Below are 23133 nucleotides of genomic sequence, written 5' to 3' on the forward strand. Positions count from 1 at the left end.
ACCATTATGATCCATAAAAAAAGGTAGCTTTAATTAACAACCTGTTTAATTTAAAACCTACTTACATATTCTATCTATAAAGACTAAAATCGTGTAACCACTACATACAAACATAATAAATGCATTATAAAATCATCTCGTTTTGACGCCGCCTCCCACCTCATCCTGATAAGGATCGTCGACATCTGATTCAGGGATTCGTCTCACATCCTCGCTCCGCAGAACTGGATACGACGGTCTGGTGAGTACACCGGCCGTATTAGAAGTGCCGTGGACACGTATGTACCCGTTTTCCCCGAAACTGGTGCCCCAGGAGTTCTTGAGAGTGAAGTAGATACCATTCACGCCGTTTGGACCGTATCCTACAGCTGTCACAGCATGATTCTCGGCTGTTCTGGAACTGAAACAGACATTTTTATTTATTTAGTTGGTCGTTGTTTTTTTAAAGTGTAGGTCTTAAATACTTAATTTTGCCCGCTGCTTCGCTCGCGTTAATTTATCCCCTTAGGGGTGGAATTTACCAAAATCCTTTCTTAGGAGATGCCTACGTCATTGTAGCTTTATGCATGCAAAATCTCAGCCCGATTGGTTTAAAATTGACAAAGTTTCATACAAACTTTCACCCCCTATTTTATCCCCTTGGGGGTAGAATTAATCAAAATCCTTTATTAGCGGATGCCTACGTCATAACATCTACCTGCATGCCAAATTTCAGTCCGATCCGTCCAGTGGTTTGGGCTGTGTGTTGATAGATCACTATGTTTTGGGTATTTTTTATGTATAATATGTATTTATTTACAAACAAATATATATATCTATGTACATGTCTAACTTGGGTCTAGATGGCGCTGTGTGAATTGTCCTGAGATTATTATTATTATAATCGTCTCAATCTCTCAGCTTTTGCTGGTTTATTATTATTATTATTATCTTATTAATATTATAAACGCGAAAGTTTGTGCGTATGGACGGATGTTTGTTACTCTTTCACGCAAAAACTACTCAATGGATTTTGTTGAAGCTTTATAATGATAGAGCTTATATATCAGAATAACACATAGGCTATAAATTTCGCGCGAGTGAAACCACGGGCACAGCTAGTATTACACATTTGTAAGGAACTGATTGGAGTTTTATGTAACGTCAAATTTTTATTCTTTTCCTTCAACTTTTACAATTTACCTCAATATGTTTAACCTAAAAAACCAAGATCAAACAACTGCAGCCTTACCATCTCTCATCTTGTAGTACCCCGCTGGTGTACCGGAGGAAGCTGTAACAGAGCCCGTCTACTGTCACCACGGTGGGGGAATGTTTAGCAATCGCCACCTGAAAAAACAAGAATAGAATAGAATAGAAAAGCATTTATTCAAATAAACTTACATTGAAGCACCTTTGAATAGTCATCACATTTTTCAATCTACCGGAAAGCTCATCACAAGAAGAATGAGCAAGAAACTTGCGTGTTGCTCTTTTAAATAATCCTTGTAAGTTCACATTTTACAATTCGAAACGTACAAAACAAACTACCAACCAGCACTAATTTATTACGGTTAAATAAAAATACACAATAAGATTAAATCAGTCGTAGTGATAAGAGCAGACCAGCAGCTCCCTACAAGCAGCACTCGTTCACGAGTATGACGGATGAGCCAGCCATCACTGCGCTCGACCATATTTTAGGGAGCCCTTTAGAAGCACTTTTGAATATCATCATAGGCATCATTATCATATTTACAAAAAAAAATCTATGTATTTGTATCAGTTATCTAGTACCCATAACACAAGCTTTAGCTAGCTTAACTTGGGTCTAGATGGCGCTGTGTGAATTGTCCTGAGATTATTATTATTCTTATTATTATATATTTAAAACATGTGTCTATGTATTTGCGTCAGTTCCCACTCAGCTACCGTCTGTTCGAAATGATTTCGAGATGAGAAGAATTGACAAGAAGTTGTTGTTGTTGACTAGTTGTTGAAGAAGAATTTGAAACTAACCTTAAGTGCGGCGATATTGTTTCGAGTGACATTCACGTGACTGCTGATGAAGGTCACCGGAGTCACACGCTCGTCTTCACACGTGTCCACCTGCCAAGATCACCTTCTATTAGTTTACCACATATTAAACATGTTTATCTATATCAATATATATAACTCAAAGGTGACTGACATAGTAATCTATCAACGCACAGCCCAAACCAGTGGACGGATCGGGCTGAAATTTGGCATGCACGTAGATGTTATGACGTCATCCGCTAAGAAAGGATTTTGATTAATTCTACCTCCAAGGGGATAAAATAGGGGATGAAAGTTTGTATGCAACTTTGTCAATTTTAAACCGATTGGGCTGAGACTTTGCATGCATAAAGCTACTATGACGTAGGCATCCCCTAAGAAAGGATTTTGATAAATTCCACCCCTAAGGGGATAAATTAACGCGAGCGAAACCGCGGGCAAAACTAGTTTTACCACAAGCTTCTTCCGCGTTCAAGACTTCGTCCGCGTGGAATTTAACTTTATTTCTCTAAAATAAAACTAGTCTAAGTTACTCCTTATTACATCAGCTACCTGCCAAAAAAAGTCCCGTCAAAGTCGGTCCAGCCATTTCAGAGATTAGCCGGAACAATCAGACAGACAGACAAAAATTGGAAAAATGTTATTTCGGTGTATGTACCGTATTTATATTCATATGCATGAAGTAAAAACGGTTGTTTCAGTATTACAAACAGACACTCCAATTTTATTTACATGTATAGATTGGTTTGCCTAAAGGAATCTTCATGATTCAGTTGCTTATGTTCAGAGCCGCATATCCAAAAAGCATAAAGAAACCTTAAAATCATACAGAATTGTATAAAAAAGCTTTTTCATTTCTGTTCTGTTTGGGTGCTTGGTAATTTGTCAATTTTTAAACAATACTCCAATGTAACGTGTTCTTTTATTTGGATCTTCTTTCTCAAGTGATGATGCAGAGTCCTATGAATCAACTCTTAGAGATTGTTGCAAATCTTTCTGCTATGCCCTACATGTACATACACCAGTAAAACCACTTTTTAAAATTTCTGTCTGTCTGTCTGTCAGTCTGTTTGTTCCGACTAATCTCTGAAATGACTGGACCGATTTTAACGGGACTTTTTTTGGCAGGTAGCTGATGTAATAAGGAGTAACTTAGGCTACTTTTATTTTAGAAAAAAATATTTATTTTAGAAAAATAAAATTAAATTCCACGCGGACGAACGGAACAGCTAGTAAGTAATACGAGCGTTATAATAGGTTGTAATATCCGTAGTGCTGATCTAATATATATGCAACGGTTTTCTTGACATTCTAGTAGGGATGTTAGGGTGCTCCATAACCGTAACCGAAACTATCGGATATCCGATATAAAAATATATTCAGATAATATCGGATAGGAGCGGAGCGTAATAGAGACATGTTATGTAACCATTTTATTATCTATTTGTATTTTACTTTTGAAATTCCTTAAAAAATTTATATCCGCAACTAACGGATAATTCGAAATATTTTAATATCCGCATCTGTATCCGTATCCGATATAATAATCATTCCTATATCCGTATCCGATATTTCATATCCGTAAAATCCCTGCATTCTAGTTAGCTACATAAAATTCTTTTTATAAAAACATAATAATATACCTTTGGTTCGTATTTTCTGTACTGCCCAAGGGAGGGTAGGCCCCGATCTTTGACGTAGTCGTAAGCCCGACTCGGCCAGGTGCCCCCGCACCCGTTGCCTCCAGTTTTGTGTGCGCAGTCCACCAGGGCCTTCTCACTGAGAGGCACCAGTTTGCCAGACTGAATCTTCAAGGCACCTTCTATAGCCGCGGTCACAGCAAACGCCCAGCATGCTTTACAAGCGTTTTGGTCTGCGAAGATATTGTAATGAAATAAATTCCTTCTCTAACCCTCTCTTGGAGGGGGAAGGGGATTGTTAGTAATGTGGATTGATAACCCCATTGCTAGCAATATACTTTGTCAGGTCGACCTCCACACGGTTCCCCCTGGAAACCATCGTGTTAAATTTATCACGATGGGCTAACTGACCTGACCTCGTGCTCATCTTATTATCCTCCACTGGTGCCCCGCCAGCGTAAACCGTTAGCGCAGGCGGGTGTACTATTCCATTATCATCCACAAAAAAAAACCCTCTCTTGGAGCATTCTAGAAAAGTGATTTCTATTATCCCAATTATATAATAATAATCTCAGGACAATTCACACAGCGCCATCTAATCCCAAGTTAAGCTAGCTAAAGCTTGTGTTACGGGTACTAGATAACTGATACAAATACATAGATATTTTTTTTCGTAAATACACCCAGACCGATACAAACAATCATACTCATGAATACAAATGTTTGTGCCGTGCGAGGAATCGAACCCGCGACCATCGGACGTACGTGTGCTGGACCGCTAGACCACCGAGGTCGTCAATATAGTTTGATTACTTAAGTTACTATTTGTTATTTATATGTACTAAGTGATGTTTTGACATATACTTAACACCTTCAGCGCCAGACCCTAAGTAATATTATATAATTTTTATAAAGTTACTGATTCCCAGACCATTTTCATCAAAAATGCGACAGGCCCGTGCTTTCATTAGTGTAATAGTCATAATATGTACAGAGAACGTGTTCCTAAAGGATACACAGCGCGATTACTAAGTAGAAAGATATTGTATTGTGTATACTTTTGAATACACAGTGTTCCAGACACTGTGTGACAAAAAGATGCACATGACGCCTAAGGTGTTAAGTTGTAGTTTTTGTGTTATTATTATTATTATTATTTCATTTATTTCGGATATTTATCCATCCATATTATGTTAATAAACAACTTATAAACTATGTTAGTAAATTACAATTTTATACTGTCTTTGTCCACGTCCAGAAGCCCTGGGTCCGCAGCAATGCAGCGATATCCAGTGCCCCTGAAGTGGACAATCCGACATACTGGATATGGTGTTTAGGAGGCTGTTTGCGCTCCCCTGAATTCTACACATCAGTGATGCAGTTCTATTTCACATTATGGCTTCAAAACCATCTATTTGTCTGTTCATCTGTTATAATGACGTCATTCTTTTTTTATTATTGTTTGACATTTAAATTTAATATATTTTTGTAGCATTTAAGTATATTGTATACCATCTAGGCTAAATGTCGGACAAAATCCTTATATATGTATATCATCTCCTTATATAATCACGCATATTTTACAAATAAAGAATCTTGAATCTTGAAATTATATATTCGACGGCCTCGGTGTCTAGCGGTTTAGCACATCGGTTTACTATTGATGGTCATGAGTTCGATTCCTTGCATTGTGCAAACATTATTATATTTATGAGTATGATTGTATCGTTTTCGGTGTTTTCTATGTATATTATGTATGTATTTAAAAAAAAAAATATCTATGTATATCTATCAGTTGTCTAGAACCTACAACGTAATCTCTGCTTAGCTTAATGATGCTGTGTGATTATCAAGAATTGTTATTATTATTCGATTAGATCAGAATCCAATTTGAAATAGATCTGTCCAAAATGTATTAATTTTTATCGACAAAAATTGTAATAAGTTGAAACTGTGTACTTACAACGCACGTGTGTTACAGCATCCTTCGACCGCCAATCGAATCTGTCAAGCAACTTGTCAGCAATGTCACGCAACTGATTACGCAGGTAGGGGAACGGGTCTGAATGCCTCAAATCCTTGCTAACCACCACTCCAGTCAAGTATTCCACCTCTGAAAGCAGTCGATCAGCCAGGAAGTTCAAGCCCATCTTAGCGGTACCAGCCTGACGGTTGGCGGACTCCACAAACCGAGTAGTCTGCATTAGTAAGTTCTTCCTCACCGCTTCTTCTCCGCTGTCTATAAACTTGCGCGCGAATTTTGAGGCATAGCTGAACAGAAAATATGGAAGTTAATAATAGTATTAATAATAATAATCTCAGGACAATTAACACAGCGCCATCTAGACCCAAGTTAAGCTAGCTAAAGCTTGTGTTATGAATACTGGATAACTAATACATATACATAGATATTTTTTTTTTTAAATACATACATATTATACATAGAAAACAACCAGATCGATACAAACAATTATACTTATGAATACAAATGTTTGTGCCGTGCGAGGAATCGAACCGGCGACCATCGGTCGTAAAGCGGTGTGCTAGACCGCTAGACCACCGAGGTCGAAGTTATTTAACAAACTAACAAAACTGAAAGAAATGTGATAGATATATATCGTTTATATGTTTGCTAATCACACAGAACATGTTCATAACAATAGACAATACATAATACGATATAAGATTTATAAAATTGTGTTATTATGTGTGATCTGTAGCATTACAAAAAGCTCGAAGCTCAGCGTGGAACATTGTTCAGGGAACAAAACACTGATATTCAACTTCAACCCATTTGAGGGTACGTGAAAGTAATAATTAAAATAAACAGAGCAATACTATTAGTGACTGTCTGTGCGGTGTGTGTATAATAAAAATAATGTAAATAGTTCAGAGTATAATTTAATATAATTTTAACTAAGTGGTAATGATTAAACGAGAAAATAAAATATTAATAAGAAAAACATACAATAATAAAATAAAAATCATTACGTGAGATTACAACATTATAGAAAATGTTTAATAATTATAATGGTGTTAGATCAAGCACTTTCATATTTCCCGCTCCTTCCTATACAATACTCTTGACTGACCAATCACAAGCAAAAGTCAAAAAGCATAAGAACGAAAATTTTAATGGCGGTAACGAAGTGCGTACTCCAACAAAATCTCGTAATGATTTAATATATAAACTTATCAGAAAGTCAATCAATCAAATGGCGGGTTTGTAACAAGAATGGTGTAACATATATAGACTGCATCCAGTGAAAATCAAGCGCAGACTCCAGCAATCCCGTAAGTCCACTCAGTATTCCTTTTTGTCCATGCTTGAACAATAATCATTATCAATACAGTCCACTAAGTTATCAACAAATGGTATATCTAAAAAACTGGGCGGGCCTTAGTACTATGTACGTCATCGTCATCTGCTTCTTCCTTATCCCATTTATTTGTGGTCGGCGTAATATGTTTTTCTCTTCCATTCATCCCTGTTCGCAGTCATCGCGTTATTTACTTCCTTTCTTACCATATCATCTTTCACACAGTCCATCCATCTCTTTTTCGGCCTTCCTCTGCCCTTATAACCATCCACATTCATAGAATAGAATAGAATAGAATAGAAAATCATTTATTCAAATAAACTTACATTGAAGCACTTTTGAATAGTCATAACATTTTTTTTTTTTTAATCTACCGCTCATTCGGAATGCTGTCTCATCACAAGAAGAACAAGCAAGAAACTTGTGTGTTGCTCTTTTAAATAATTTATTCTTACTTACAATTTAAGTTTAAGTGTGTGAATACAAACCACCGATTAGCACTAATTCAATTAAATACTCAAAAAGAAAAAAAAAATATTGAATACATAACCAACTAGTTAAACAATTAATAAGAGGAAATCAGTCATAGTGATTAGAGCAGACCAGTCCCTACAAGCAGCACCCGTTCACGAGTATGACGGATGAGCCAGCCATCACTGCGCTCGACCATATTTTAGGGAGCCTAATGACCCGGCCCACCACGCCGCCACAAGTCTGGACATTTTAGTGAGCATGACTACTCAAAACACCAGACCACGTCATAGCTACTCACAATTGCCATCTGATGTTTATAGTATTCACATTTCACATAAGAATACATGCGGCAATTAATACAAAACCCGCTACGCTTTCATATTTCTAAAATAATTGAATCAAGAAAGCATATGTAACACCTTTCCCCCTTAGTACGTATGTACGTATTACCTTATAGGTACGTATTACCATTCAGGTAGTGATATGGTAAAATTTAGCAACGCTTACCTTAGGAGGCCCTCATTGTGACGTTTGTCTACTTCTGGCATCGTGTACTCTCTCAACGGGTCAACCTTCGCCATATCTTGCGTTTCCTCAACTTCGTCGCACTCACGATCTATCACAACATCAATTTTACGATAATATATGCATTTTTATTTAACTGTAAAACAAGAGAACAACTTCCAACAGAATCGAAAACGGCAATCATAGCTGATTAACAGCACTAGTTCATTTAAATCTAAATATATATAACTCAAAGGTGACTGACATAATGATCTATCAACGCACAGCCTAAACCACTGGACGGATCGGGCTGAAATTTGGCATGCAGGTAGATGTTATGACGTAGGCATCCGCTAAGAAAAGATTTTGATTAATTCTACCGTCAAGGGGATAAAATAGGGGATGAAAGTTTGTATAAAACTTTGTCACTGTTGTTTGTTTTGAACCGATCGGGCTGAGACTTTGCTTGCATAAAGCTACTATGACGTAGGCTAAGAAAGGATTTTGATAAATTCCACCCCTAAAGGGATAAATTAACGCGAGCTAAAGCTAGTCATGAATATAGAACGTGGAGAATGATAGGCTGAGCATGAAGTTAGTTAGCCCATCTTGATAAATTCATTAGGAATCAACAACTTATCCTGGTAAGGCCACATGGAGGTTGACCTAACAATTCTTATTACTAGCAATAGGAAGGCTATTAACAATGATTCCCTCTCTCCAACTGTACATAGATAAACCTGTTTGGTGATGCGTAGTCGAGGAGGGGCTAATTGCCCTGACTCCTCCACACGTATATCTTTGGTAGACATTTTTTTCAAACAGAGGTACAGATGACAGCTCTAATTTCGTTTTTCTCCATTTTGATGTTACCCCTGCGACGGTTCGTATTCAAATGAATGTACCTCCCGGAAATCGTGGGCTATTTATACGTTTTTTATACTAACCTAGTGGGTATATAAGCAAGCCAAAAATTTATATTTTTTAATTTTATGGAAGTGAACGATTATCAATATTTGTTGAATTTTAAATGTTTTTTTTCTCAAATTTAGGACATTCAAACATAATATTGTTAATTGCACCACTCACTAATAGCTATGCCTCACTGTTGGGTTGACTGGTAGAGATCTCTTTTGAGATAAGTCCACCTTTGCTCACTCTGTATACATTTAAGTTTATGACGGTATTTAAAAGTACAATAAAGAATATATATTATTTCAGGACCGCCCCTCGTATATCTCGAAGGCTCGAGTACATCATTTAATATTTGTCTATTAAGAAAATAATATACATATACATATATAGTACCCATATCAATACGAAGATCATCTAACTGTGGCGTCATGTGCTCAGTGTGTGTGTATTGATGCTCGTAGCTGTCGCTGTTGGGTCCCAGAGTCGAGCTGTCCACATTTACAGCGTAGCTAAAAAAGAGAAATGCAACTGCATTAATTATTGTTCGTCGACGACTTCTACCAAAGGTTTTCACCATTCCATCCCCCTCCGATCGATTCCTTGTCCAATTCAAAGGGGATCTAAATTACGACGATCAGAGCCGAGATCCAAGCCCCTAACGGTCCCCTCAGACTAAAATCGTGTCTGTCAGGTAAGAGTTGGCCTTTCGCTCAATAATTTCTACGCGGATTTGGAGTGCCATCTGCACTCGCCCCCTATCATATAGTGAAGCTGTAAAGGCCAACTGCGGCGAAGAGCATTAGGATAGTTCGAAAATAATGCCTCTCCTACAACAGCTGACTGGAGCTTACCTGAGTGGTATATTGTTGCCGTCCTTGTCGCGCATGACGTGCATTTCGTGTCGGTAAGTGAGCGCCTCATCTTGAGCGCCTCCCATCTCACCCGGTCGTCCTGACATATTGTATACCCATTTTTCTGCTTTACGACCGTCCTCCATGTCGACGTAACCTATGAATGAGTAATATCAAAGTTAGAATAATTTGAATTCACACAGCACCAACTTGTATTATGCGAACTAGGTAAATAACATGAATACATATATAATAAACATAGAAAACACCCAGACCAAAACAAACACTCATACTTATGAATACAATTATTTGAACCGTGCAAGGAATCGAACCTGCAAAAATTGGTGCTTAACCAGAAACGGAAATGAAGTCATAAAAGTTCTTGGTATAAGTCCGATTCGAACTTATAACCTTCTGATATATTTAAGTCACCAATAGGCAACAAAGTTCTATAAGTAGTTCAGCTTCTTTAACGATTCTTGACTTTCGGTTTAATAGACCCATTAAGACTAACACTATTAAGGATATACTTGGAAATGTCTCATGAAACCAAATCTCACGTATAAGAGAAAACGTTCCAAATATCACACTCACCCTCGAATTTAAACGGTTCAGTATCAGGCAGCACAGGCGGCGCCCGGTCGAATTGTTCCGATGTTGATCTCATCGTTACACATCTAGTCATCTCCTTATCACCTGTGCGGTCCACAGTTTTCTGAAAAAGACTTCAGGTTTTAAAGATTTTCCATATGATTTTTTCAAAAACAATTATTTAAAAGCAGTCTGTCTTATTACACTAACCAAGTACCTGATAGATCCCCCGTCCAATTCAAACGGGCATCGAAATTACGATTGCCTGAGCCTAGGTTTGAACCCCTAGCAGTGTATTTTTGTACTCATGTCCAAATTTATATGTATAATTAGGACAAATCACGGGATCTTACCAAGTTTTATTTTGATTGAGTTCCCAATATTTCGGCAGTATTTCAACCGCCATCATCATCTGCTTCTTCCTTATCCCATTTATTTGGGGTCGACTTAATATGTTTTTCGCTTCCATTCATCCCTGTTCGCAGTCATCGCGTTATTTACTTCCTTTCTTACCATATCATCTTTCACACAGTCCACCCATCTCTTTTTCGGCCTTCCTCTGCCCTTATAACCATCCACATTCATATGTAACACCTTTCTTAAAATATTATCCTCGTTTAAATATTTCAACCGCCATGATCACAGGTAAACTGTTTACCTGTTTGGTAAGATCCTCTGATTTTTCCTAATTATACATATAAATAATTACCGCGGCAAATTTAAAACGTGTACAAATTTTGAAAAGCTGAATATCTTGTCAGTTCTTCTTAGCATGAAAGCAATAGATTTAACATATCATAAGAGTCTGTAATAGACCTAAATGAATAAAGATATTTTGATTGATTTTGAATAGATGGCGTCTCCAAAAGTAATCTTCGACCAAAACTCATCACAAACTTAGAATGAAAAATCCTTGGCGCGTCTTACCATGACTCTGAGTGTGGTACCATCTGGAACTTGGGCTCTGTAAGAACTGGAAGTCCCTCCATGCATGTCCACGCGGTTCATGCCGCTGTCTGCATCGTATCTGCATAGTAGATACATAATAATATTGTGATTACAACTTTATATTACAGTTATACTTAATCTTATACTCATAGGGCCTTTCCCTTTGAGTAAAATGTTAAAAACGTGGTAAAAGAAAACCATCGCTTTAAATTTCGTAATCTATAGGTTTCGCACTTATTGATTTGTTTGGTCGCATCTTCGATTCCCCGTACGATACTAACATTTGTATTGAATATAATCTATACATATAAATAAAAAAGGAGTGTCTGTTTGTAATATTGAAAAAATCGTTTTTTACTACATGTAGTACATAGACAAAAATAACATTTTTTACAATTTTTGTTTGTCTGTTTGTTTCTTCCGGCTAATCTCTGAAATGGCTGGGCCGGTTTTGACGGGACTTTTTTTGGCAGGTAGCTGATGTAATAAGGAGTAACGAAGGCTACTTTTAATTTAGAAAAAAACTTTTTATTTTAGAAATATAAAGTTAAATTACACTCTGACAAAGTCACGGGAACAGCTAGTATGGAATATGATTTGTATTGGTCTGGTTGTTGTCTACGTATGTTATATATGTATTTACAACAAAAGTATTTCTAACACTTGTCTAGTACGCATAACACAAGCTCTGCTTAGCTTCGGACTAGATGGCGCTGTGTGAATTGTCAGATGAAATATCACTTTGTTTATTCCTATAAACTAAAATTCGATGCAGTAAGAAAGAATATCTTATATATAAAATTCTCGTGTCACAATGTTAGTTACCATACTCCTCTGAAACGGCTTGACCGATTTTTATGAAATTTTAAAGCATATTCAGTAGGTCTGAGAATCGGCTACTATCTATTTTTCATACCCCTAAGTGATAAGAGTTATCCACATCTAACATTTTTTTATTTTCTGGGCAAAATTTTGTTATTAAAATTTTTATTTTGTGTCATTAAAAAATACATACAACCCTAAATTTTCACCCTTCTATCACCAACCCCTATTTTTTTAGCGTTATTAATTTATATGGCAAAACAACGTTTGCCAGTACAGCCAGTTAACTATAATTATATAATTACAATGCCGTGTAGGGCTCTGTATAATCCGCTCGTGGAATGGTGAGATGTCCCTTCAGCATCATGGAACGGTCGAACGACAGCTTCGGTGGTACAACCGCGTTCAAAACCTGCTTGCCCAGGTCGAAAAGACCGCGAGTGACCACGATTTTTGGCGAGTGTGGCAGCAACAGTGGAGGCAGCTCCGGAGACCGCGGCTGTTGAGCTCTGAATGCCTCTATTAACTGCTGGGATGACACTGGAAGGGATACAAGAATAATCTATACATATAAATAAAACTAGGAATGTCTATTTGTAATATTAAAATACCGATTTTTACTACATGCATATGAATATAAATACGGTACATACACTTAAATAACATTCTTTACAATTTTTGGCTGTTTATCCATTTCTTCCGGCTAATCTCTGAAATGGCTTGACCGACTTTGACGGGACTTTTTTTGGTAGGTAACTAATGTAATAAGGAGTTACTTAAGCTACTTTTATTTTAGAAAAACTCTTTTAAATACACAATAAGATTAAATTTATCGTAGTGATTAGAGCAGACCAGTCCCTACAAGCAGCACTAGTCATGAACTGGTCTGCTCTGTATGGCGGATGAGCCAGCCATCACTGCGCTAGACACGACATTCGGTCTTCGAGCAAACCCTGTGCTCTAAGACCGAATGTCAAGTCTTTGTTTTTTTTTTTGGACTGCTCTAATGCTGTTGGCCGCAGCTAGCCTTTACTGCTTCACAGAACGATAGGGGGCGAGTGCAGATGGCACTCCAAACCAAAGGAAAGACTTATGGAGCGGCTGAAGGCCAACTCCCGCCAGACGGATACGCCTTTAGTCTGAGGGCATCACTAGGGGTTCGAACCTCGGCTCAGGCCGTCGTAACATCGGCCCCCGTGTGAATTGGACGGGGGATCGATCGGAGGGGTAATGCCGTGGCTTACAAAAACCCTCCTTTTATACAGAGAAGGTATGAGTGGGGGTTATAAGCAACTAGTTTAACGATACCGAGTAATAATGAAACTACCTACTTTTAATATTTTTAAAATATTAGATTTTTCGATAATATCGATGTGAACCCAGTTAGGGTTAGTAAATTCAAAAAAATAGAATAAGAAATTCTTTCACTAACCTACAGACACTATCTCTGGAGTGGGATGTCTTTCATTGGTGTAATAATTAGTCTCGGGTTGCGATGTCTCTGAAAGTCGGTTCGGGAAGGCGATGTTGAACGGTACTGGCGGTGGGGCCACCTGGTTGCCCACCACGATCGGCTGGTGTCCTTCTAGTTTCAACGGTTGAGTAAGCGGTTGCTCATTGTAGTTTGACGAACATTCTGTAAAGGTAAAATCTATATATATATGAATGAATTACAGTTAGTCTCGCTAAAACTTGAGAACGGCTGAACAGTTTTTTTATTAATTTTTAGTATTCTCCCTTTAATCATTCTAGCACCCCATATGTTAGAGTTGTCTTTGCTGATGAAAATCATCAAACAATGACATCTATAAAAGAAATAATAATATCATCGTCATCATCGCAGCCTGGAAGACGTCCACTGCTGGACATAGGCCTCCCCCAAAGATCTCCACGACGATCGGTCCTGCGCTGCTCGCATCCAATGCCTTCCAACGATCTTGACCAGATCGTCGGTCCGCCTTGCTGGAAGGTCTTCCCACGCTGCGTCTTCCTGTCCATGGTTCATCATTTTTTTTATTAATTTTATTTGTTCCTCTGTTGTGTTTAATTTCTCTTTTTTTTTTGGATGAGGATAATAACTACTTCAGCCGCGATTTGATACGGCTACAATTTTAATTGTTTGATTATGTCTACCGAAAGTATGTCTAATGAAAGTCATATTTTTGTTGTTATATATACTCACGCTGCACTGGAATGGGTATGGGCAGTACCAACACTGGCAAGGTTTCTGGCGCTCTGCCGTTACCACCACCTGAAAAATTACCTGATGGTAACTCTCTATACGTAGGAACAATATCACAAACATCTCAACTAACATCGTAGTAGTAATCCTACAACTAATTTTATAGATATATTAGCTGACCCCGCAAACGTGTTGCCATATAAATTAAAATCGCTATTAAAATAGGGGTTGATGGTAGAAGGGTGAAAATTTAGGGTTGTATTTTTTAATGGCGCATAAAAATGAATATTAGGACTGGACAACCCTTATTATAACCCTTAGGGGTATGAAAAATAGGTAGTAGCTGATTCTCAGACCTACTGAATATGCATATAAAATTTCATAAAAATCGGTCAAGCCGTTTTGGAGGAGTACGGTAACTAACATTGTGACACGATAATTTTTTATATAAGAAGATATTACAGTGCATATATATATAGCAATAAAATTTATTGTAGAAAAATAATATATTTATAGAAAAAACTTAACGTACATAAGCGGCTAAAATATCCTACATGAATAAAAAGTACTATTAATATAGTTAAATGGGTGTTAATGCGAATAATTTTAAGGTAAATAAAGGTATTTACCTCACTCGATACGATTAAGTTGCATTAGCCGTGGTCACGAGTTGAGTCTGAGTGTATTTACCATAAAATTAATAATTTACCATAAAGTTATAACCCGTTTAACTATATTAATAATCACTACTAAAGGTGAAAGTGTAAATATAAGCATGAACAAAAGATTTTTGATTTGATTTGATTTGATTTGATTCGATTTGATTTGATTTGATTGAATACTCACCGACTGGTAAGTCGACCGTGACAGGACTCTGAGGAAACTGTCCGATCAGTCCGGACATCGCAGCCGTCTCCCCAGTCCGCATGTATTCTAAAAAGACAGTACATTTATTACACACTAGCTGTTAGCCGCGACTTCGTTCTCATGAATATGAACAGGTACCTTGTATAATATTTGACCAACGGTTATCAACACCGATAGCACTTCGAGATAAAATCGCATTGCCGGACTGGAGGGAGAACGGCGCAGGTGCAGCTGAACCGGGCGGTGCTCGAGATCGCCTGCCGAAGCTGACCTTCTGACCTTCAGGGCCTGCTTGCCATTGTCTGCGCACGCGGCCTGAAGTCTGATCACCCTGGTGAGATGCCTGAGACTCGACCTGAGTAACGGATCCTTGTTTTTGATCGTTGAGCGAGTGTTTTGGGATTTCGGCGCTCGTTACCACTGTAAGGGAATAAATTGCAATGTTTAATCTATACATATAAATAAAAGTGGAGTGTCTGTTTGTAATATTGAAATAACCGTTTTTCATTAGATGCATATATGAATATAAATACGATACATACAAAATGATTTTTTTTTTATTTTATCTGTCTGTTTGTTTGTTCCGACGAATCTCTGAAATAGCTGGACCGATTTTGACGGGACTTTTCTTGGCAGGTAGCTGATGTAATAAGGAGTAATATAACCTACTTTTATTTTAGAAATATAACGTTATATTTCTCGTGGACGATGTCGTATAACTATATAATATTAAAATAGAATAGAATAGAAATAATTTATTCAAATAAACTTAATTTAAGCACTTTTTAAGAGTCATAACAATTTTTTTTAATCTACCACTCGGAGTCTGTCTCATAGCAAGAAGAACGAGCAAGAACTTGTGTGTTGCTCTTTTAAATAATCCTTGTAAGTTCACATTTTACAAGTCGAAACGTGGGAATACAAACTACCAACCAGCACTAACTTATTAGGGACAATCTTCTAAATATACATATACAACTCAAAGGTGACTGACATAGTGATCTATCAACGCACAGCCCAAACCACTGGACGGATCGGACTGAAATTTGGCATGCAGGTAGATGTTATGACGTAGGCATCCGCTAAGAAAGCATTTTGAATAATTCAACCCCCAAGGGAATAAAATAGGGGATGAAAGTTTGTATGAAACTTTGTCAATTTTAAACCAATCACGCTGAGATTTTGCATGCATAAAGTTACTATGACGTAGGCATTCCCTGAGAAATAATTTTGATAAATTCTACCCTTAAGGGGATAAATTAACGCAAGCGAAGCCGCGGACAAAAGCTAGTTAATAAATATATGTTGTTTCTTATAATGTAATAGCAATCATTATAATCATCATCATTTATCAATGACGGATTCCTAATTACGATTTTCTCTTTTCTAATTGAATGATACGTGCATCCATCGATGCTTCAGCACTTTGGTAACCCATTGACCTTTATGGCCTTACCACGCGCGGGAGTTTAAAAGTTTATATAATCACATACATCAATTAGTTCCGGTTATGTTGACATAATAAGATTTTCTCCCATTTGCTAGATCTTGCTTCAAGTCACGATTGTAGATTTTTTGTGGGAGACGTTTCTTAATAATCGGAGCTTATGATATGGTTTTTTTCGGACTACTCTAATGCTGTCGGCCGCAGCTGGCCTTTACAGCTTCAACGGACGATAGGGGGCGAGTGCAGATGACACTACAAACCAAAGTAAGGACTTATGGAGCAGCTGAGCTGTGGTGCTTGTGTTTTTTTCGGACTACTTTAATGCTGTCGGCCGCAGCTGGCCTTTACAGCTTCACCGGACGATAGGAGGCGAGTGCAGATGGCACTACAAACCAAAGGAAGGACTTATGGAGCGGCTGAAGGACAACTCCCGCCTGAGGGATACGAGTTCAGTTCGAAGGCACCGCTAGGGTTTCGAACCTCAGTTCAGGCCGAGGTATTCGATCCTCTTTTGAATTCGACTGGAGATCCATCGGAGGTGGTTATGTTATGAGTGCTAGATATATATATATAATCCTGCGCAAACGTAGACCTGCGCAGAGCACAGAGTAAGTAACTATTTTATTTTCTTCTGAATGAAAAAAAGGCTCTTAATAGTTTGTTGTTATCATAATCATTACATAGTATAAAACAAAGTCGCTGTCGCTGTCTGTCCGTCCCTATGTATGATTAAATCTTTAAAATTGCGCAACGTATTTTGAAGCAGTTTTATTTAATAGATAGAGTAATTCAAAACGAAGGTTTATATGTATAATATATGTACACCCGTGCGAAGCCGGGGTGGGTGGCTAGTATATATATGAATATCTGATAAATAATAATAAATAACCTCTGGACAATTAACACAGCGCCATCTAGTCCCACTTTAAGTAGAGCTTGTGTTATGGGTACTAGACAACTGATATAAATACTTAGATACTTTTTTTTTGTAAATACATACATATGTATTAATATATATAGAATACACCCAGACCGATACAAACAATCATACTCATGAATACAAATGTTTGCACCATGCAAGGAATCAAACCCGCGACCTTCGGATAGTAAAGCGACATGCTATACGACTAGACCACCGAGGCTGTCGAATGGTGGACCCGTCTGTGCTAACATTTGTTGATATTTTTTGTAAATATATACACAACATTCATAGAAATACCCAGACCGATACAAACAATCATACTCATGAGTATAAATGTTTGCATCGTGCAAGGAATCGAAACCGCGACCTTTGGAAATAAAGCAGTATGCTAAACTGCTAAACCATTAAGTATTTATATTAGTTGTTTAGTACCCATAACACAAGCTCTGCTTACCGTGGGATTAGATGGCGCTGTGTTAATTGTCCAGAGGTAATTTATTTATCGAATGTTATAACTCTAAGTTTATCATTTAATAATCATTAACAAGTAACCATGAAATGGTTCTCAAGTGTCTACATACATATTTAAATGTTGCATGCAATTAGATATAAGTGTTTACGTACTCACTAGTTGATTACTGAGCATATACTGTCAATATGAATTTGTCAATGTTTGGGCAAACCCACAAGATGGAGTACTGTATGGATGGAGTGTTGTATAATACGACAGTAATGGAATCACTAGTATATGTATGTATATTTTAAAAATCTCTTGTAGAAACCTTCTGTAAAGCTGTAAAACTAAAATGTTGAAATAAAATTTTACTATTAAAAAAATTGGTATCGCAGGTACATCACTACCCCGCTGTAAGTGGTTACATTATTTGAAAGTTTTACATTTACACCTGTAATTTTTGTCTCAGAGTTAAAAAACAGATTATATTATATAATAATACTAATATCTAAAATGTTACAACATATTTTTATCAGGTTTGTATTTAGTTATTTGTATTTTTACATATAATTAAAATTATTATTATTATTTACATAACCTAATTGTACAACTAAGAACCTAAAATTAAAAAGCTTAAAAAAATATAATATGGTGACTAAAATATATTATAAGGTATACCATAAACTACCATATTACCATGCCACAGACTATATAAGTTCCTTATATATTCTTCTTAAATAAATATCGTTAAATGTTGGAGTTGCGGTATATGTTTTAAATTTATAACATAATTTTATCAGGTATACCATAAACTACCATGTCACAGACTATATATGTTCTTTATATATTCTTATCAAATAAATATATCTAAATATTGGAGTTGCGATATTAAATTATATAATCATTTACGAATTTAAATATTATAACATATAAGTCTGTTGAATAATAACATTTATTTAAATTTTATTATTAATTTATGCTAATGCTCACATATATATTTTTTATAGCTTTCCATATAATAATCACTCAGGATAATTCACACGGGGCCATCTAGTACCATTCTAAGCAGAGCTTGTGTTTTGGGTACTAGACAACTGATACAAATACTTAAATACTTTTGTTTAGTTTTTAAAATTAAGTAAATTGATGTAATTTCATTCGATTGAGTGTTTTCTGCGTATATAATTTACTAACATATATAACTAGCTGTATTCGTGACTTCGTCCGAGTGGAAATAACATTATTTTTTATAAAATTAAAGATTTTTTCTAAAATAAAAGTAGCTTAAGTTATTTCTTATTATATCAGCTACCTGCCAAAAAAAGTCCCGTCAAAATCGGTCCAACTATTTCAGAGATTAGCCGGAACAAACAAACAGATAGACCGTATTTATATTCATATGCATGTAGTAAAAACGGTTATTTCAATATTACAAACAGACACTCCAATTTTATTTATATGTATAGATGTATAGATAATTGTTATAACTTCAAATTTTTAAGTTGAAATGTGTGAATACAAAGTACTTACTAACACTAAGAGTCAAAAATTAATACATAATGAGATTAAATGCAGACCAGACACTCCAAGTAGCACTCGTTCACGAGTATGACGGATAAAAAAATATTTCAAAAATTATTATAATTAAGTTTATTTTAATAAATATTATTTCTATATCTATATACATTTGTATAAACATCTTTAAACTAGTTACAGATGAGATGAGTTGAGATGTTAACCTTGAAAGTGTTCTCGTATGATCACACGATCAAATCTATATTACTCTCGTATGTAGGGTTGCCAATCTATAAACTCTTATAAAGCTATACATAATATGGTAAAATCGTAAATCGTAAATTAGCTGTTATTTAATTTTGTGCTCTATCCCTGTACTATAAAATTCTTTGTGCTATGACAAGTATATTTTCTACTTATTCTTTTTTTTTTAATATAGTAATTAGAAGAAAAGTAGATTGTTAGTAATGTGAATTGTTGACCCCATTGCTAGCAAAATACCATCAGGTTGACCTCCATGCGGTTGCGCCTACAAACCATCTTGATAAATTCCTGGTGAATTTACCACAATAGACTAACTGACCTGACCTCATGTTCATCTTATCATCCTCCAATAGTGCCCCGCCAGCGCGGCCCCGGATCGAGGGGGGTGCCAACACGGGGCCCATGCCCCGAGCAGTAAGTAAGTATGGGGGGCGTTAATCAATATTAATGCATCATGAAAAAAAATTCTGAAAGCTGTCTCATCACAAGAAGAACGAGCAAGAAACTTGTGTTGCTCTTTTAAATAATCATTGTAAGTTTACATTTTTAAGTCGAAACATCTGAATACGAACTACCAACTAGCGCTAACTAGAAAGGGCGAGGGACTCCTAGGGGGGGCAGCATTATTTAGTTTTTGTCCCGCCTCGAAAGAAATGAAGATTCGGGGCTCAACAAACGGGTGCACCATTCCATATTCATATTTGAAAGATATATATATATATAATATATACATAGTAAAAAAATCGATTTTCGTATGTCAAAATGTTATACAAACTTGTAAAAGAATAAAAATTCTCGTTCTGACACGAGAATTTTCGTCCTTAAAAATTCGGCCCAAAATCTCATATTCTCGTTATCATCCCTGCTTGTATGTATGTAATGTTACACAACCTGAGAATGCTTAAGGTGAATGCGATTAACAGCTTAATGTTATGATTATGACATAACTTTAATTAGAGGTCAATAGTAAGTGAAATAAGTTCAAAAATGTAAGTTTAATTAATCGAAATTGAAGAATAGAATAGAATAGAAAATCATTTATTCAAATAAACTTACATTGAAGCACTTTTGAATAGTCATTACATTTTTTTTAATCTACCGCTCGTTCGGAAAGCTGTCTCATCACAAGAAGAACGAGCAAGAAACTTGCGTGTTGCTCTTTTAAATAATTTTATTATTACTTTACATTTTTAAGTTTAAGTGTGTGAATACAAACCACCAATTAGCACTAATTCAATTAAATACTCAAAAAGAAAAAATATTGAATACATAACCAACTAACCAATCGTGAAGTAATCGTTAGCGGTCCGAACACGACAAGTATCTGCAGATTCTGTCAAACTGAAGAGGAAACGCCGCTTCTTTTTTTTTTTTTTATATCATAATTTGAGCGCGTTTGACCGCAATCTCACCTGATGTTAAGTGATGATGTGGTCTAAGCTGTTACACGCAAGCTCAAATAATACCTATTCACTCTTGACTTAAAAGACCCAATATTGTAAGAGGCAGGAAAATCACATCCTATGTGGTTGTAGCCCACTCATGCATAAACGAAATATCTCCTTTGGAAAGTTTACACTCTTTCCCGAGGAGATAAAAACGATCGCTCCTAAGAATATCCTTCAATTCTTGTCCCTGACGGGTCTAGGTAGCGAACTCTGAAAAGGGCGAGCACAATAGATGTATGTAGGTCGCAGTGCTACAGGTGCTACACATCTGACAATAGCCCAAACAATCCAATAAAAAAAAAATAGCGGTCCGAAGGTCCAGGAAATATTAATGGAAACCTGCCCGCCCGCGACTTCGTCTACACCACACTTACTAGACATTTAACATAATACTTGCTACCTGCCACGGCTTCGCACAGGTGCATATATATTATACACTAGCTGACCCCGCGAACTCCGTTTCGCCTCAGAATTAAAGGAATTTTGAATTTTAAGTTACGCAATAAATATCTGAACGCCTGTTTGACAGTTTGTATGGAAGAATAAAATTGTTGTTTTTACTATTTCTCCATGCAATTTCTTCATAATTTATCAGCGTTTAAACCTTCCCTGGACTCCCACGAATATTTCAAGACTAAAATTAGCCAAATCGGTTCAGCCGTTCTCGAGTTTTAGCGAGACTAACGAACAGCAATTCATTTTTATATATATAGATATAAACCTTCCTCTGTATCTGTCGTAGTTTAAAAGATCTAAGCGAATAGACAGCGCAAGCGCAGCAGTAATTTCGGTTATGTAAAAATTTCGCATCAATTTACATAATATATTTTTTAATTATATCCTATGTCATATAATAATAATAATAATCTTAGGACAATTCACGCAGTGCCATCTAGTCCCAAGTTAAGCTAGCTAAAGCTTATGTTATAGGTACTAGACAACTGATACAAATATATAGATATATATTTTATTTTCGTAAATACATACATATTATACATAGAAAACACCCAGACCGATACAAACAATCATACTCATGAATCGAACCCGCGACCATCGGACGGTGTGCTAAACCACTAGACCACCGAGGTCGTAAATTCTGATCTATATGCTATATTAATGTAATATTTCTATTTTGCTGCGCTCAAAATCTGTTGAGTAGTTTTTTGCGTGAATGGGTAACAAACATTCCTACTCGCAAACTTTGGCATTTAAAATATTAGTAAAATATAACCTACGTCAAGGAGTTAATCCCGAAGTAAAAATGTAAATTCGATAAAGATATTACATATAGACAATTACCGGTTTATGACAAGTTTCCTCAACTTTAGCATTCAACGGCCGTTATAAAAGAATTATTTGACGGAGATCAAAGTCGAGCTCTAACTACCTTGTAGTTCGGTACATAATAGATACGTTTGTAATTAGTATTTCACTAATAAATTTGGAAAATATACAAAACGAACTTGTCTGTCTCCACTGGTGACCCGCCAGCATAAACCGTTAGCGCAGGCGGGTGCACCATTCCATTATCATCCAAAAAAAAAATATACCCATGAACTATTAATTACTAACTAATTCGTCCATATCCTGACTACTATAAACTAGACTACGACTTCGTCCGCGTGAAAATTAACTTATTTTTCTAAAATAAAAGTAGTCTAAGTTACTCCTTACTACATCAGCTACTGCCAATAAAAGTCCCGTCAAAATCGGTCCAGCCATTTCAGAGATTAGCCGAAACAAACAGATAGATAGACAAAAATGTAAAAATGTTATTGTGGTATATGTACCGTGTTTATATTCATATGCATGTAGTAAAAAATAGTTATTTCAATATTACAGTTTCCAATTTTATTTATATGTATAGATGTGAAAGTTGGTATGTTTGTTACGTTTTACGCAAAAACTACTGAACCGATCATCATGAAATTTAGTACACATGTTCTTGGAGGT

The 23133-nt window shown here is 36.3% G+C and overlaps 1 protein-coding gene across 1 annotated transcript; it reads right to left on the reverse strand.

The window, feature by feature from the left end:
* Positions 1-118: 118 nt before the first annotated feature.
* Positions 119-15473, reverse strand: LOC131849712 (counting factor associated protein D-like; the record flags this gene model as incomplete). The annotated part of the gene is made up of 15 exons (XM_059199826.1): positions 119-400; positions 1232-1329; positions 1999-2088; positions 3660-3889; positions 5620-5927; positions 7958-8066; positions 9263-9378; positions 9721-9877; positions 10315-10435; positions 11239-11338; positions 12387-12621; positions 13514-13717; positions 14264-14332; positions 15110-15196; positions 15269-15473. Coding segments are annotated over 15 exons (2397 nt in total), but the record flags the coding sequence as incomplete, so codon positions are not given.
* Positions 15474-23133: the final 7660 nt, after the last annotated feature.

Source organism: Achroia grisella, unplaced genomic scaffold (genome assembly GCF_030625045.1).
Source record: "Achroia grisella isolate CSIRO2021 unplaced genomic scaffold, CSIRO_AGI_Agris_v1 utg660, whole genome shotgun sequence".
NCBI lineage: Eukaryota > Metazoa > Arthropoda > Insecta > Lepidoptera > Pyralidae > Achroia > Achroia grisella.